General features: G+C 37.5%; 1 protein-coding gene across 1 annotated transcript; it reads right to left on the reverse strand.

Annotated features, from left to right (window-relative positions):
- Positions 1–13,272: 13,272 nt before the first annotated feature.
- LOC147919626 (12S seed storage protein CRA1-like) lies at positions 13,273–15,446 on the reverse strand. Its single transcript, XM_087505095.1, has 4 exons — positions 14,989–15,446; positions 14,587–14,873; positions 14,064–14,495; positions 13,273–13,828 (listed from the first exon to the last, which is right to left on the reverse strand). The coding sequence occupies exons 1-4, from the start codon at positions 15,269–15,271 to the stop codon at positions 13,424–13,426; spliced, it is 1,407 nt and encodes a 468-aa protein (XP_087361221.1). The 5' UTR covers positions 15,272–15,446; the 3' UTR covers positions 13,273–13,423.
- Between the last annotated feature and the right edge of the window lie 1,312 nt (positions 15,447–16,758).

Below are 16,758 nucleotides of genomic sequence, written 5' to 3' on the forward strand. Positions count from 1 at the left end.
AGCAAACTAAAAGCAAGCAAACACACAACTAAGAACAGTTTTAAAATCAAGATAAAACAAATGAACCTTGGGCAAGGTTAATGACTTAGGAGATAGCTAATCAATCCTAGATGTCTAAGCAAACAATCAAGAATAATCCTTAGGCTAAGAACACTTACGTAAATCAATTCACTTCCATGATAAAGATTCTATGCAAATCAAGCAATCATCAACAATTTCCAAAGGCAATCACAAGATAAGCATGCATTAAAATCAAGTCTTTATACCACTAAACACCCTAATCATCAATTTCCATTGGCTAGGAATACAAAGCTCTTGAATAGTTTGGTTCAGGAATTTCATCAAACACCTTATGGGCATGGAAATCCTAATGTCTAGAATTAAGCTTGACCAAGGCTATCTAGCATTATTAACACTAATCAAGATAGGAAACACATAAATAAATCCTTAGGCATCAAAGATCAATCATCTATCTCCCTAATCTACCTAGCCCAAAGTTCTAAAAGATCTACTCACTCATAGTTATGATCACACAAAGGTAGAGGTTTGATACTTGGGAAATTATAATTAGAGATTGTAGAATAGGAGATTTGAAGAAGAAATTGCTATTAAAAACTTAGAAGGACTCAATCATTCAACAAACCAAGAGTAAACAAGCTTAAGAACCCTAAAAATTGCTAAGCTAAAAGATAAAACAAAAGATAAGTCTCCCCTTAATAGGGTTAGAGTATTTATAGGAAAATAGAAACTAAACCGGATTGCAATTAAACCAATCAGAGATAGCCGGAACAAACCGGGTTCTGGTTCCAAAAATAGCGCACGATCGACCGACTGATCGACCGACCGGCGATCGTTCCTCTGTCCTGATCAGCCATTGGTCAATTCCTTGGTCGATCGGTCAAGTCTCGGAAATCTGGCTCATGTCTTGATCGGCCATTTGGTCAATTGCTTGGTCGATTGTTGAAGTCTGAAGTCCAGCTCATGTCTTGATCGACCATTTGGTCGATTGCTTGGTCGATTGTTGAAGTCTGAAGTCCGGCTCGTGTTTTGATCGAGCGGACGATCGACCGGTTGGTCGATCGTTTGGTCTTCTTACCTTCTCTTCCATTTTCTTGCAAATTCTTGACTTATTTGGCTTCAAAGCACACTTTCCTTGTATATCTCTACTCCAACGCCTATGATACCAAACTTGATGCAAAATGCAACCTAAACAACTTAAAAGCTCATGAATATGTACAAAACAATGAATAATTAAGCTTTAAAATCACATAAAAACACAAGATATCAATGAATCTAAATGCAAATGGGTTTGTTTGGATAAACCATCTCCATCCAAATGATCCAACTAGAATCATCCAAATGAGTTTTAAATTTTTGCCTAAAATTTTAAAACTCATTCTGATGATCCATGTGAATGATTCTGGATGATGCTCATTTTTTTGACAAAAACAAACAAAATTTGAATGGTTCATTTAGATGGTCCATCCAAATGAATAAACGAACAGGCCTCTATATATTCACTATAATAGATTTTCTAAAGATTAAATATATATCCCATAAATTCACATATTTTTATGGTTAACATCAATATAATTAAATTATAATTATATTGTCAAATTAAACTCTCTCTTCTCTCTCACATATTTTAGAGAGAGAAAGAAGCGATTTCCAAAATCTGCAGGATTTTTAATATCTGTAGCATTTGGCTTCTTGTTGAATTGGATTTCATGTTCTTAATCAATTTGAGATATATTCTTCCGCCTAGATCGGGTTCTTCTCCAACTAGGACCAGATCTAGTTTGCTTGTGTTTAAGTTTTAAGTTTAACTCTATATTTTTTTTTCTAATGAACAATGCTTTAATCGAGCTCGTGATTGATAAAGTTTCTTAAGCACAAAAGTGTTTAAAAAAAATATTTCGTCTTTATTGATGTTTAGAAATATAACTCAAAAACTAAACACCTCACAAGCTCTTATGCTTTTTTTAAAGATTGTCACAACTTAACAACCTTATTTATAGAACTAGAAATCCTTTACTAATCATATTCCTATTAGAACTAGATACCTACTAACTCTAAATAGGATTATGATGAGCCCTTCTTGTCCTTATCCAACTTGATAAGGATATATTAGGCTCTAAGCAATGTTGAAGCTTACCCAACATTCACCCCCTTAAGCTTCAAGTTCTTCTTAGTGAGGTCTTGAACACCAATGAAGCTCCTCATCTCCTTGAACTGAATCTTTGCAAGGGCTTTAGTGAGTATATCCGCTTTCTGTTCTTCTCCAGGAATAAACACTACTTCAGTTTGTTCATTTTCAACACATTCTCGGATGAAGTGATACCGTTTGTGAATATGCTTGGTTCTACCATGGAACACATGGTTCTTGGTAAGTTATATGGCGGATTTGTTGTCGATGTACAAGATCATCTTCTTGGTACTCTGTCCTATAATCTCACTCAGCAAATCCTAGAGCCAAATGGCTTGTTTTGCAGCTTCTGTCGCGGCCATGAACTCGGCCTCACAGGAGGATAAGACAAACGTCTGTTGCTTTTGCACACACCAAGTTACACTTGTACAATCTGGCTTCTTTTAGTATCCTTCTTGCATATCCCTCCTGTTTCAATTCAATGCCGTTTTCACTCTGCAACACTTCAATGCCGAGGTAATAAGTGAGCTTACCAAGGTCTTTCATCTCGAATTTTGAAGACATAGATGCTTTGAACTCTTGTATAATCACTAGCGAGTTCCCAGTGATGAACAAATCATCAACATAAACAACAACTATAAGAAGCTTTGTTCCCTCTGTCTTGCGGTACACAACACTTTCCTTTGAACACTTCTTAAACTTCAGACTTTTCAAAATCTGATCAAGATTTGTGTTCCATCCCCGTGAAGCCTGTCGCAAACCATATTAAGCCTTAGAGAGTTTGAAAACCTTATATTCTTCTCCCTTCTTTTCAAAGCCTTCGGGTTGAGACACATAAACATCCTCGTTGAGCTCCCCATGTAGAAATTCAGTCTTGACGTCGAGGTGATGAATCTCCCAACCATGAGAAGCAGCCAAACCAACAAGCAACATAATTGTTTCAAGTCGAGCTACCGGAGCGAATACCTCATCGAAGTCAATCCCTTCTTGTTGAGCATACCCTTTTGCAACCAAAAGAGCTTAAACTTGCTGATTGATCCATCTGCATTCCTTTTGATCTTAAAAAACCATTTAAGACCAATAAATTTAACTCCTCTTGGTGTCTCTACTAATGTCCAGGTCTTGTTCTTGTTGATTGAGCTAATTTCTTCTTCGCACACCTTTGTCCATTCTATTAATCCTTTTGCATCTTCGTAGTTCAATGGTTCATCATTGATAGATAGTAGAAGCCTCTCGCATTAAATATCTGCTAGAAGTGCATAGTCATCAAGATAACTAGGACGCTTGACTGGTCTTTCCGATCGTCGAAGTTGAGGTTGTTGAATAATTTCTGCAGGTTCTGCAGGCTGATTATCACCTTCGTCGTGATCAGCATCAGATCCTTCATCATTGTTAACTTCATCTAGCTCCTCTTAAGCATTTTTCCCAGAATTGTTCTCTGTTTTATCACCGCCATTAACATATGGACCATGACCTCCATCAATGACTCCTCCCTCAAGTCATGCAGAACATTCCTGGTGCATTATTATCCTCCTCATTGCCTCCCTTCCAATTCCAACCATCATTCTCGTTAAAAAATACATCTTGGCTTACAACAACTCTCCTAGTCGTTGGATTTCAAAGTCTATAAGCTTTTGATCCAGGCTCTATTCCAAGATGTACCAGCGTTTGTGACCTATCGTCCAGCTTTTTCATGTTCACTGGTTCAATCTTTGCGTGAGCAAGACAGCCAAAAACTCTAAGATGATCGTCACTTGGTTTCTTGTTTTTAAAGCATTCATAGGGTGTTTGATTTTTTAGAGCTCTTGTAGGAACTCTATTGATCAGATACGTAGAGTGACGATCTGCTTCACCCCATAAGTAATTAGGAACCCTCATTGCTTTCAAGATACTCCTTGTCATCTCCATAAAGGTACGATTTCTTCTTTGAACTACCCCATTTTATTGTGGAGTGTAGGGAGCTGTCACGTGCCTCAAAATTCCGTTTTTCTCACAAAAACGGTGGAACTCTCTTGAGGTAAACTCCCCTCCTCTATCAATATGCAAAGTCTTGATCATCTTGTCACATTCCTTCTCCACAAGGATTTTAAATGCTTTGAACTTCTCAAATGCCTCACGTTTTTCCTTTAGCAAAATAGTCCACAGATATGATATATCTAGTGTAATCATCAACAATCACAAAGACATACCTGTTTTGAGCTAATGTGGCTGGTGATATAGATCCACATAAGTCTGCGTGTAGCAGCTCCAGTGCTCTTGTGGCTCTGTATTTTGCTGCAGATGCAACAGCTTGACGAGTTTGCTTACTGATATATCATGGTTTTTGTGGTTTTTAACCATGATATAAGGAGTCTTTTAGTGTCTTTTCATTTGTTTCTAGATTGTTTTTGAGTCTTTATAGGTTTTTAGCATGAAAGGAGCAAAGTGGAGCAGTTTGGATCATTTTGGAGCAATAATCTGGAGGAAATCAGCTTGGAGTCGAATATGAGAGAGGGCATCGATCGACACTAGAGAGCATCGATCGACACCCTTGTTGCCAACGAGAAAAGAGCCAAATTTGGAAGTTTTACAAATTGCCCGAAGTTTTCCATATTTGCAAGACTAGTCCCTGACGTGTTTTAGGACATATATATATAGTTTTTAGGTTTTCAAAACCCTTAAGTTTTATTCTACCAAGTTTTATTTTTTCTGCAACCCTGAGAGATTTTTGAGAGCTATTGGAGAGAGAGATCTGCTTTGAAAGAAGAATTTCTTGAACTCCTTCCTTACTCTTTTAAATTCAATTGCATATTATTCAGAATTATGTCTTGTTCTTCATTGATTATGTCTGAGTAATTTGCTTGTTAGGTTTAGGGTTTTTCACAGGGATTTTATGAATTATTAGATCTGTTTATTTAGGATTCTTTATCTATCTAGATCTTCATCTTAGGTTGTTCTTCATATTAATCCTTGATTGGCCATCTAGAATTAATACCCTAGGAAAATAAATTGATATGAGAATATAATTGATTTTCCTGATAAAACCTTTTGATGAGCAAAATTATTTATTGCAAAGAGATTTGATTTAATAATTTTGTGAGCAATCTAAACCTGATTTTATTGCTGATTTATTACCTAGAATTTTACAAAGAGATTTGGATTTTCTGGTTTTAAATTTAGATATTATTTGCAGTGAGAACTGATTTAATTTACAAAAGTGTTTAGAGTTCTAGATCTGTTCTTAATTGTTTGAATCCTAATTTATTATTTGATTTAATATTTCATAATTTCCTGAGAAATTCCCTAGGCTTAGCTTTTTGATCTTCTGAATTTACAACAGCTTTTATTTAATATTTTGCATTGCTTTTATTTTAATTCAATTTAATTTGTTTAGCATAATTGAAAAACTCTATAATTTATTGTGTAGACTTGAGTCCTTGTGGAATTCGACCCCTAAGTACTGCATTGACCTCTTAATTTGAGAGAGTAGCTCTAGGGTTTAATTTGAGCATATCAAATTTTGCCCCAGACTTAGCCTTTGCTTGCCCTCAAGCAAAACATAAACTTAGACCTGTGAAAGAAGTTTGAAAACAGGGAACTCACTCAATTGCATGATGATTCTTATTCACACTCTTCATTTACCTGACTCAAGAACTTACTTCTTATACTCAACCATGATTAGCATCAACATTCCTTACTCAAATCCCACAATCCTTTGGAATCTCTGAAATCTCCATTGTCATCTCATTAGTCAATATTAAAGCATAAATAAGGTGAATTCTTACCTTGGATGTATTGATCAGTGGCATGTGGACTCTCTTCAGGCCAAAACATTCTTCTTACATCTCCTTTCCTCTCTCTTTTCTCACTTCTTTTTATTTTTCTTTTCTTATTTTTTTCTAATCAAAGGTGTAAGCGAATACCGGAATCATCGGTAATTTACCTACCCCTCGCTTCCAAGCTTTGTGTGATCATTTGACTCAAGAGTAGAATAATGAGGTCACTGGTAATTTACCTACCTCTCTAAACTGATCAAAATCATCTCATCTTTTATTCTCTTTTTTTTTCTGATCTTTTTTTTTTGTTTAAAGCACTGAAGGGAAGAGAGAGGGGAGACATACTTTGAAAAATTGCATTGTCTTGTATGGCCTGAAGAAGAAGTCTAGTCCACTGATTTCCAACCTCAAAGTAAGAGATTAAGTCCGGTTAAAATCCTGATAAAGGTTGAGACAACGTTAGATCAATCAGATATCCATTGAATAAGGGCTTTCAGGATTGTTGATAAGGCTCATAGTTTTTCTAAGCTTCAGTTCTGAGATCAAGCATAAACAAATAATCATTAGAGTGTTAGCCAAATAAGAGAAATCATTAATCAAGATCATAATTCCCAAAGACAAAAAGAAAAATTTTGAAAAATTTGACTCAAACTTTATGGTTTTGACTGACACAACTGAAACTCAAAAACAGAAATCATAGTTAGTAACTAACCTCTCCCAGACTTAAACAACACTGGCCCCAGTGTTATCAAGTAAGAGGAAAGCAAGAATAAAAATAAAATAAATAAAAATCAAAATCAAAAGAAAAAGAAAACCTACCAGTGGGTTGCCTCCCACTAAGCGCTTGTTTTCAGTCATTAGCTTGACTGTGTTGGAGCTCAGGCATCCGGAGGATCAGAACATGGCATTGAGGTCCTCTTCATCCAAGGTGGTTTATAAGCTTTAGGTGCATGAGGCTTGCCAAGGATGTGAGGAACAGGACCAGGGTGGGATTTAGGGATTGGTTTGCCTCTCTTATGTCCTGCAAAACCATCAACAGAAGAAACAAGCACTCTACGATAATCTCGTGGCTTGGTTAACTGCAAAACAGTTTTTCTCTCTTTGAAATTCTTGTTGATGATAGGAGGAGGATTAGGTGCAGAAGAGGTGTACCTTTGCCTTACCTGAGGACTCTGGAGGGTGGAATGGGAGACTTTCCGTTTGGGAACAGGTTTCTGTCTTGGAGCTTCAACTTTGGACAAGCTTTGTCTCGGATGTGGAGGGGTGTCGATCGACACCCTCTTGGTGGCATCGATCGACACTGAGCCTGATGCTCGTGTTGCAGAAACTTTTTCAACAGAAAAAGTCTGTCCATCAATAGTAGGAGCTCTCCTCAGTTTATCCATCTCAAAACTCATACTCAAACCATCCACATTCAGTGCTATGTGTCCCTTCTGCACATCTATGATGGCACCAGCTGTAGCCAAGAAAGATCTTCCTAAGATGAGAGGATCTTTAGGCTCTTGATCATACTTCAGCACCACAAAGTCAGTGGGAATCATTAAGTTGCCAACCTTAACTGGAATATCCTCTAAAACACCTTCAGGAGTTCTTCGGGAGCGATCAGCCAAGATAAGAGAAATCTGAGTTGGCTTGAATTTTGTCATCCCAAGTCTCACAGCAACAGAATGTGGCATCAAGTTGATGCTAGAGCCAAGGTCACAAAGTGAGTGAGAAAACCTTCCTGCTGAGATAGAGCAATCAAGAACAAAGCTTCCAGGATCTGGTAATTTCTTAGCAGTCCTACATTGAATGATTGCACTCACTTCCTTAGAGACAACCACCTCCTGCTTCTTCTCCTTCTTCCTCTGTGAAGGCTGGTTTAACAGAATTGCACTGACATCCTTAGTAAGCAGTGCTCCTTCTTCAGGGCTCAAACCATTGGATACCATTCTCTTTACATAGCGTTTTAGTGGTGGTGAAAGCTTCACTGCATCAATCAATGGCATCTCAATCATCACCTTGTCCATCATTGCCTTGCATCTAGCTTCCTCCATCTCCTGCTTAGACTTTCTTGGCTTGGGAAAAGGAACCTTAGGCTTGTAGACCCTTTCAGCAGCTGGAACCTGAGATTTCACAGCTTTTAGTTCCGTCTGAGATGAGTGTCGATCGATACCTAGGTGGTGTCGATCGACACCATCATCTGAAACCGAGAATTTTGTCGATTTTTCACCCAGCTCGGCAGAAGCAATTTCAACAGCATCTTCATCCCTCACAGATATGGCATTGCAAGCATGTCTGGGGTTTGACTCAGTTCTTGCTGGAAGATAATTCTCTTGCCGTTTTACAGACCCAGCAGTCTGTGCAACTTGAACCTCCAGCTTCTTAACATGAACATTTAATGCTTCTATCTTCCCATTCAGCTCAGTGTAGACATTGTCAATCTTTCCATTGAATGTCACTGTCAGATTCTCTTGTCCTTGTAGAAGCTGCTCAAGCATGGCCTCCATTCTACTCTCTGAAGAATTCTTAGGAGGTGGAGACTGATAAGATGAGTTCCCATATGTCCTTGTATAGCCATTGTTCTGTTGTTGCTGCTGATACTCTGGCTTGGAAGTGTAGCCTAAAGAGTTCCCACTGTAAGGCGTATTGCCTTGCTGAGTTCCAAACCGTTGTCCCTGATTCCCATACACATAGTTCACATCCTCCTCTTGGTGTCCTTGATCAGGTTCTGGCTCATATGTCTCAACCTCAGCAGAAAAATGAACAGATTTCTTACCCATAAGGAGATTATGCACTGAATCCAGCTTAGCATTAACAGAAGCTAACTGGTTTGAATCAAATCCTCCATGCAATCTCTTCCTTTCAGCATCTGCTCTCTTAGTACTATTGCTAGCAGCTAAATTCTCAATCAAAACTTCAGCATCTTCTGGAAATCTTGTCTTGAAGTTCCCATGACTTGCAGCATCCAAAGCTAACTGATACTTCCAGTCACACCCTCTGAAGAAGATACTCAACAGTTGTACCCTTGAAAAACCATGGTGTGGACAATCCCTCTGATAAGCTTTGAATATCACCCAAGCTGCCTTGAAAGCTTCATCTGGTCTTTGCTTGAAAGTGGATAGCTTGACTCTCAACTCATCTGACATTGCATCATCATAGAAATGGTTTAGGAAAGCCACTTTGACTTGTTGCCAAGATGTCAAAGATCCAGCTGGCAATTGCTTCAACCACTGAGATGCCTCTCCTGCAAGTGAGTATGGGAAGAGCTTGCAGAATATGAAGTCCTCAGTCACTCCATTAGCCTTGATACTGGTCACAAGATCCTCAAAATGCTCAATATGGTCCAGAGGCTTCTCATTGGGCAAAGCAGAGAAAGGTCTCTGCCCAACTAGTTGAAAGTACGCAGGTTTCAACTCAAAATCATTCCTCTGAAAAGGGGGAGGAACAATAGCAGACCGGTTCTCATACACCAGATCAGCCCTATTGTAGTCAGCAATGGTCCTGATCAAGTCCCGGTTTTGCTCATGTCGTCGAACGGGGTTCTGTACGTGGTTGGCAGCTCCACGCACGTCTGCAGGTGGGTGTCGATCGATGCCACCTGGTTGGTGTCGATCGACACCAAGATCCGGATCATCAACGATACCAGCTTGCTGGTTCACGACAGCCTGCTCGTTGACAACAGGTTCAGGAATCACGTTTCCTTCTGCATCAAGCTTTTGGCCATGCTCATTGCGCAAGTGGCCCTCTTGATCCCTCAAAACACCAGCCTCATCACGCATCAGAATGATCGTATTAACCATCTTCAGAGATTTAGCTGCTTTTCTATTCTCACGCTCAAGTTTTCCCAACTCTTGGTTTGACAAATTCATAGTAGGACCAGATTTGTTGCTCCTTGTGTGAGGTCTAGGAGGCATGCACCTGAAACACGAAAGAGAAGAAAAACAAAAACGTGTAAGTAGAAAATAAAAAGAAAAATTTAGACGAAATTAAAAACTTAAATCTAATGGTAGAATCAGAGAGTCCCCGGCAACGGCGCCAAAATTTGATAAGCTCAAATTTACCCTCTAGAGCTACTCTCTCAAATTAAGAGGTCAATGCAGTACTTAGGGGTCGAATTCCACAAGGACTCAAGTCTACACAATAAATTATAGAGTTTTTCAATTATGCTAAACAAATTAAATTGAATTAAAATAAAAGCAATGCAAAATATTAAATAAAAGCTGTTGTAAATTCAGAAGATCAAAAAGCTAAGCCTAGGGAATTTCTCAGGAAATTATGAAATATTAAATCAAACAATAAATTAGGATTCAAACAATTAAGAACAGATCTAGAACTCTAAACACTTTTGTAAATTAAATCAGTTCTCACTGCAAATAATATCTAAATTTAAAACCAGAAAATCCAAATCTCTTTGTAAAATTCTAGGTAATAAATCAGCAATAAAATCAGGTTTAGATTGCTCACAAAATTATTAAATCAAATCTCCTTGCAAGAAATAATTTTGCTCATCAAAAGGTTTTATCAGGAAAATCAATTATATTCTCATATCAATTTATTTTCCTAGGGTATTAATTCTAGATGGTCAATCAAGGATTAATATGAAGAACAACCTAAGATGAAGATCTAGATAGATAAAGAATCCTAAATAAACAGATCTAATAATTCATAAAATCCCTGTGAAAAACCCTAAACCTAACAAGCAAATTACTCAGACATAATAAATGAAGAACAAGACATAATTCTGAATAATATGCAATTGAATTTAAAAGAGTAAGGAAGGAGTTCAAGAAATTCTTCTCTCAAAGCAGATCTCTCTCTCCAATAGCTCTCAAAAATCTCTCAGGGTTGCAGAAAAAATAAAACTTGGTAGAATAAAACTTAAGGGTTTTGAAAACCTAAAAACTATATATATATGTCCTAAAACACGTCAGGGACTAATCTTGCAAATATGGAAAACTTCGGGCAATTTGTAAAACTTCCAAATTTGGCTCTTTTCTCGTTGGCAACAAGGGTGTCGATCGATGCTCTCTAGTGTCGATCGATGCCCTCTCTCATATTCGACTCCAAGCTGATTTCCTCCAGATTATTGCTCCAAAATGATCCAAACTGCTCCACTTTGCTCCTTTCATGCTAAAAACCTATAAAGACTCAAAAACAATCTAGAAACAAATGAAAAGACACTAAAAGACTCCTTATATCATGGTTAAAAACCACAAAAACCATGATATATCACTTACACACTAGGCATGACTCGCATAGTTGATTCTCCTTATCAATCTTTGGCAGTCCAAAGACCATCTCCATTGTTGACATGTTTCTGATGGTTTTGAAACTGATATGACCGAGTCTTGCATGCCATCTCCATGTCTCTTCTTCGCTTCTTGAATGTAAGCAGGCCGGTTTACCAATTTTGAGATTTATTCTATAAAGTCTGTTAGGAGACCTTATTCCATAAGAATCGTATGTGTAGTGTTAGGTAGTTCTGTCTCATCCTAACATCACAGCCATACCTGGTTGCCTGTCCCAAACTCAAAATATTGCTCTTTAGTTTAGGAATAAAGTAGATGTCATATATAAGTGTTTGCTCACCGGTCTTTAGTTCACTAAACATCTCACAAGCTCTTATGCTTTTTTTAATAATTATCACAATTCAACAATCTTATTTATAGAACTAGAAATCCTTTACTAATCATATTCCTATTAGAACTAGATACCTCCTAACTCTAAATAAGATTATGATGATGAGCCCTTCTTGTCCAATTATCCAACTTGAAGGATATTTTAGGCTCCAAGCAATGATGAAGCTTATCCAACAAGTGAGTAATATCTTCACAGACTATTGAGAGAGCTTACAAGATAGGTATAGGTGAATCTTTCCGTACGTTGAAAGCTGGATTGAGAGATTTTAAACTTTTTTCAAAGTGGTTGCATGGAATCTTTAGTTGATAGACGTGGAATATCAACCGGTACTGCCTGTTTTGACATCTCTTCAACTCATATTAGACACGCTTCAGTTACATGACACTTTTTTGTTAACCAAATAATGGATTATTACCCAAAAACTTAATTACCTACGGATTTTCTGACCGACAATCCGACGAAAATTTTATCCACACCATAAAACACTGATCAACTTCATTGGAAATTTGTCGATACAACCTGTAGACGACGGCTAATCGATGGATTTGGCCGTCAAATACAACCTACTTTCTTGTAGTAGGGGGTTAAGCTAGGTTTTGAATTTTAATCAAAAGTGCAAGAGGTTAGATCTTTGACTTTCATGAAATAACGAGAATAAGAACACAAAGTATTTGTGACGAATTATTGTTAGACTCTCGTAACATAACGACATCGGTTTATATAGATATAGGAATAATGGTAATTTCCTAAATTAATATATTGACAAATCCACAACACTTCCATTACCAAACCTCGACCTGATCCCTTCATAGTCTTCGTTGATCTCGACTCGGTTTGGATCAATCTCATTGATCTCCCAATTTAACGGTCATATAAACTCGAATATGATAAAGGTTAAGTTCTCTTCAACAAAAAAAGTTCTCATTTTCTAAAGACTTCAATCAGTATGTATAATATATAAATTATAAAAGGTTTTAAAATTTAAACAGTGGTAAAATATAAAGAGACGATCGAGAAAAACAAAAAGAGATTTTATTCAGAAAAGAAGTTGCATTTTACAAGTAAAAACCTCGACAAAAACTAGTTACATTATTATTACTATTTAGCTTTGCCTTGTCTCGTCCCGAGTTGACTCGGATCGATTAGGTTTCCAATTGGATAAAATTCGAACTGGAAGTTTAACGATGACGCGAAATCGGTTAGTCTCTGGCGGGTTGAAGCTAGTAGATCGGAGGAGAAGCCAAATGGATTGGAGTTTTCGAAGATGTGAAATAGATCACGTCAAAATGGATGATATGTAGATCGGAACTGCTGCTAAATATATCTGTAGTCACCATCATCAGAGCTGACATCATCACATCACAGTTCCCCATCATCAAAGGGAGAAAGCCGAAGGAAGAAGAAAGCCATCGGGCTTCCTATTTCTTTCACATATTCAATAAATTAATTAAATAAATAATTTAATTTATTTGGTTTTAGTTTAAGTTTATTTCGGTTTAGTGAATCGTTTATTAGTTGGTTGAAAACAATATACCAAACAAAACCGATGTGTGTGGGTAATTAGATGAAAATTCTTATTCTATAGGGTAAATAGATTTTGAACTATGGACTAGAGGAGATATAGGTTGAGAACATTTTTTTAAGGGATATCTAGATCGAGGTCAAAGTTCGGGCTCTATCTGATAGTTTTCAGGGGGAAATAGCTCGTTTTCCCAAATTTAAACAGTGGTAAAATATAAAGAGACGATCGAGAAAAACAAAAAGAGATTTTATTCAGAAAAGGAGTTGCATTTTACAAGTAAAAACCTCGACAAAAACTAGTTACATTATTATTACTATTTAACTTCCTTTAACAGTAGAGCCGTAGAGGCTCACTGTTAAACGCCACATTTTTAAGCTCTTAAGCTGCAGCCACCCTTGGCCTTCCGTAGCTAGCTGGGCCGCTGCTGTGAGTCAAAGTAGTCTCGAGTGTGTTGAATTTGACCCTCTTTGCTTCTTCGTGTGAGATTTGGAACCCATTGGTTATGACCGCTAATGGTAAACCTCTCATGACTGAGGTTCGTCCAGCAAGAGTGTTGATTTGTGCGTTTGCGTTTGTTTTGAACTCGACCCACCGGAACTGGTCGCTTGTTGCGCGTTTCACCACCGAGAAACCCTGAGGTACGACAATAAGCTGTCCTTGAGAGACTTGTCCGTCGAACACTCTGTCACCGTTGTCGTTTACGATCTGTACTTGCGCTTCCCCATCTGTCACGTAAAGAACCGCGTTCGCGTTTGCATTCCACTGTGGAAGCACCATTGCGTTCTACACGCAAACACGTTTGAAGAGTCATGTTTAAATGTAGAAATGGACATATAATTATAGCGAACGATACCTTAACTGAGACCAACCAAACCAAAATATTTTGAAACTCAATTAAACTGGTTATAGAGTTTCAAATAAACCGAACCGAACTTTTCAATATATCCATCCTCATTCATATGCATGCAAATGTTACTTGGTTTTTAGTTATATTATATAATATATATTTTTAACTTACTTGACTGATAGATCCACGGAGGGCTGAGAGACGGATGAAGCGAAGGATGGGGAGATCGTAACTGTTGAGAGTGCTGATGTAACCGAGCTGTGGCTTGTACACGTCAGCACGAGACGGGTCATCGAGGTTATCAACGGACCTGGCACTGCATATGGTCTCCTCTAAACCGTTACCTACTCTTTCTTCTTCCTCCTCCTGAGGTCTCTGTCCCCTCAAAGGTGGCCTAATGACACCGAATGGACCTTGTACTCGGACAATGTTTCCACGGTTGTCATCTTGGTTCTGAAGTTGTTGCGCTGTCTGAAGATCGATCTTCAAAGCTTGAGCAATAACCTCAGGTCCGAATCCACTGAAAATGTTCTTTTGTGGCTGTTGCTCTCGTCCATGTAGCCATACTTGGCCTTGTGGGTTGTTTCCGGCTAAGTAAAATGGCTTCATAACACACACCAAAAAAAGCACATCACTTTTTTGTTATTTTGTGACTAGATAATGATATATTTTTGAGGTTTTGGTTTATATGTACCCTTGGGTTGCGGTCGAGCTGGTTCTGGTGACTAGCTAGATCGAAGATGCTGACGATGACAAGTGGTTGCTGTCCGTCGTTGTAGAACCACTGTGCTACTCCGGGTGTTGTGGCAATGGTGTCACCGCTCCTTATGTGCTCCACTTTCTGGTGCATGTCATGGAACTTTTGGCTTTGACCTTCTTCACCCTGACCCTCGAACTGTCTGCCTTGGCGTGGTTGGAACACTGATGAGTCTTGGAATGTCTCGGCGCATCCGGGGATCACTTTTCCCATAAGACCTCTTCCTATATATAGTGCATTTTTGATCAAAATATGAATCCCTAACAATGTATTTGTTCTAAAGAGCATGGACCATAGAGTCACGAATTCGAGTCTCGAAATAGACAGAATCGTACGTACCTTGAGCCACGAAGGAGAGTTTCGCGGTGTTAACAAAAGAGGGCAAGTAGAGACCCTTAGACTCGATGACATAACGTGTGAAGGAGACGCCTGAGCATCGGAGCTGAGGAGCGTGGTGGTCCCACACCTCGATGCGACCAGCCTCACTCTTCAGTACGTGTGATGGCTCGAGCGCATTGAGCTGGTCGAGTTGGCACTCGTTTGGAAACTGCTGAGCTGTGGAGCCATGGAAAAATATCAAAAGTGTTAAGGAGAAAGAAAGAAGAGAAGAGACTCGAGCCATTTTTGTTTTTCTTTCCTACTTTTTGTGGTTTCTTACTTGCGTTATGTAAAGCTATTTATAGAATATTTATTTGAATTTTGTTTATTTAAAGTTATTGAAGGATAAATTGATTCTAACAAGAACCAGGTATATAGAATCGACTATGTACAGTTTACACACTTGAATTGCTACTTTTATGTCTTCACGCTGTAAAGAAAACATATTAATGAACAGACTCGACACATTTCATTTTGCATGGCTTATTTGTGTGCATGTTTCTTACACATCAGCTTTGAGATAGGCACGTAATCTTTATTTACTTATTTAGTAACAGGACAAATTTGTATTTATTTATGTATTTATTGTGTACAACTCTCAAGATGTATATAAACCATTTTTTGTAGATGCCATCATCCGTACGGATGGATATGCTATTTTGTCAACAAAATTATTAAAATTTGTTTATGTTATTTATTATCCATTAGCTATATATATAAACTGATTAGACCGTAATTATAAAGAGAATGATATTGAAGAAAGTATCAAATCAAGAGATTAGGAATGAAACATGAAGAACTAGAATATTAAGAATAGTGAAACCTAAGAAGATGATGATCAATAGTGATAAAAGTCTATTATTAAGGAGAATAAGATGGTGGAGAGACCGATTTGGATATATATCTAATTAATAAAATATTAAAATTTCCAATATTATTTAGTTATGTTTTTAAATTTTATTTTTAAAATTAAATTTGTCATTAAAAACATGATATTGTATTACTGTGGTTTCTTACAGATTTGTTATTAGACCATTTGCATTGGTAGTCTCTCATCCAATTTTATCATCAACAAAAAAATTAATAAAATATAAAATAATAATTTTTATTGTAAAAGTTTTTCAAAACAAATGAGAATGCCTTTTAAAGTTTTTTTTTTGGGGTCAAATATTTGATTTCATTTACATAACTATAAGAGCAGGGTACAGAGATCTAAAGTCTAAAACAAAAGATACAAAAACATTTCCCAATATCACAAAAAAATAAAATAAGATACAACGACGATTAATCCAAAAAAGCTTTGAAGCATAAGCTAAAAAGAAAATGTCACATGAGAGGTCAAGGTGTGTCGATAAGTTTTCCACGAGAAGTTCAATGAAAACTAGATGGTCCCTATCAAATAAAGACTAGGTGATGTTGATAATGAATTCATTGCTAAGCGTCTTGCTGGCGCGAAAAAAGCTCCTTGAAGTAGTTAAAGGCCAAACCATGAAACTTCATGAACTTGGGAGCAAAGAAACTCTCAAAAGAAGCTATCAAAAGGATGCACCAAAGGTATATCTCACACCGTAACATAACAGGTAGAGTCTCTCTCGCATAAGAGCCATAACCATGGAGATTAAGGCTTCCACACAAATTTTGTAGTTAGCATGACATGGACAAGTTATAGTTCAATTTTACCGGCGAAAGAAGGGTGATGCTTTCTAATGGTTTCAGAAAAGCAAAGCATAT

This window comes from Camelina sativa, chromosome 20, assembly GCF_030686135.1.
Source record: "Camelina sativa cultivar CO46 ecotype springtype chromosome 20, ASM3068613v1".
Classification (NCBI taxonomy): Eukaryota; Viridiplantae; Streptophyta; class Magnoliopsida; order Brassicales; family Brassicaceae; genus Camelina; species Camelina sativa.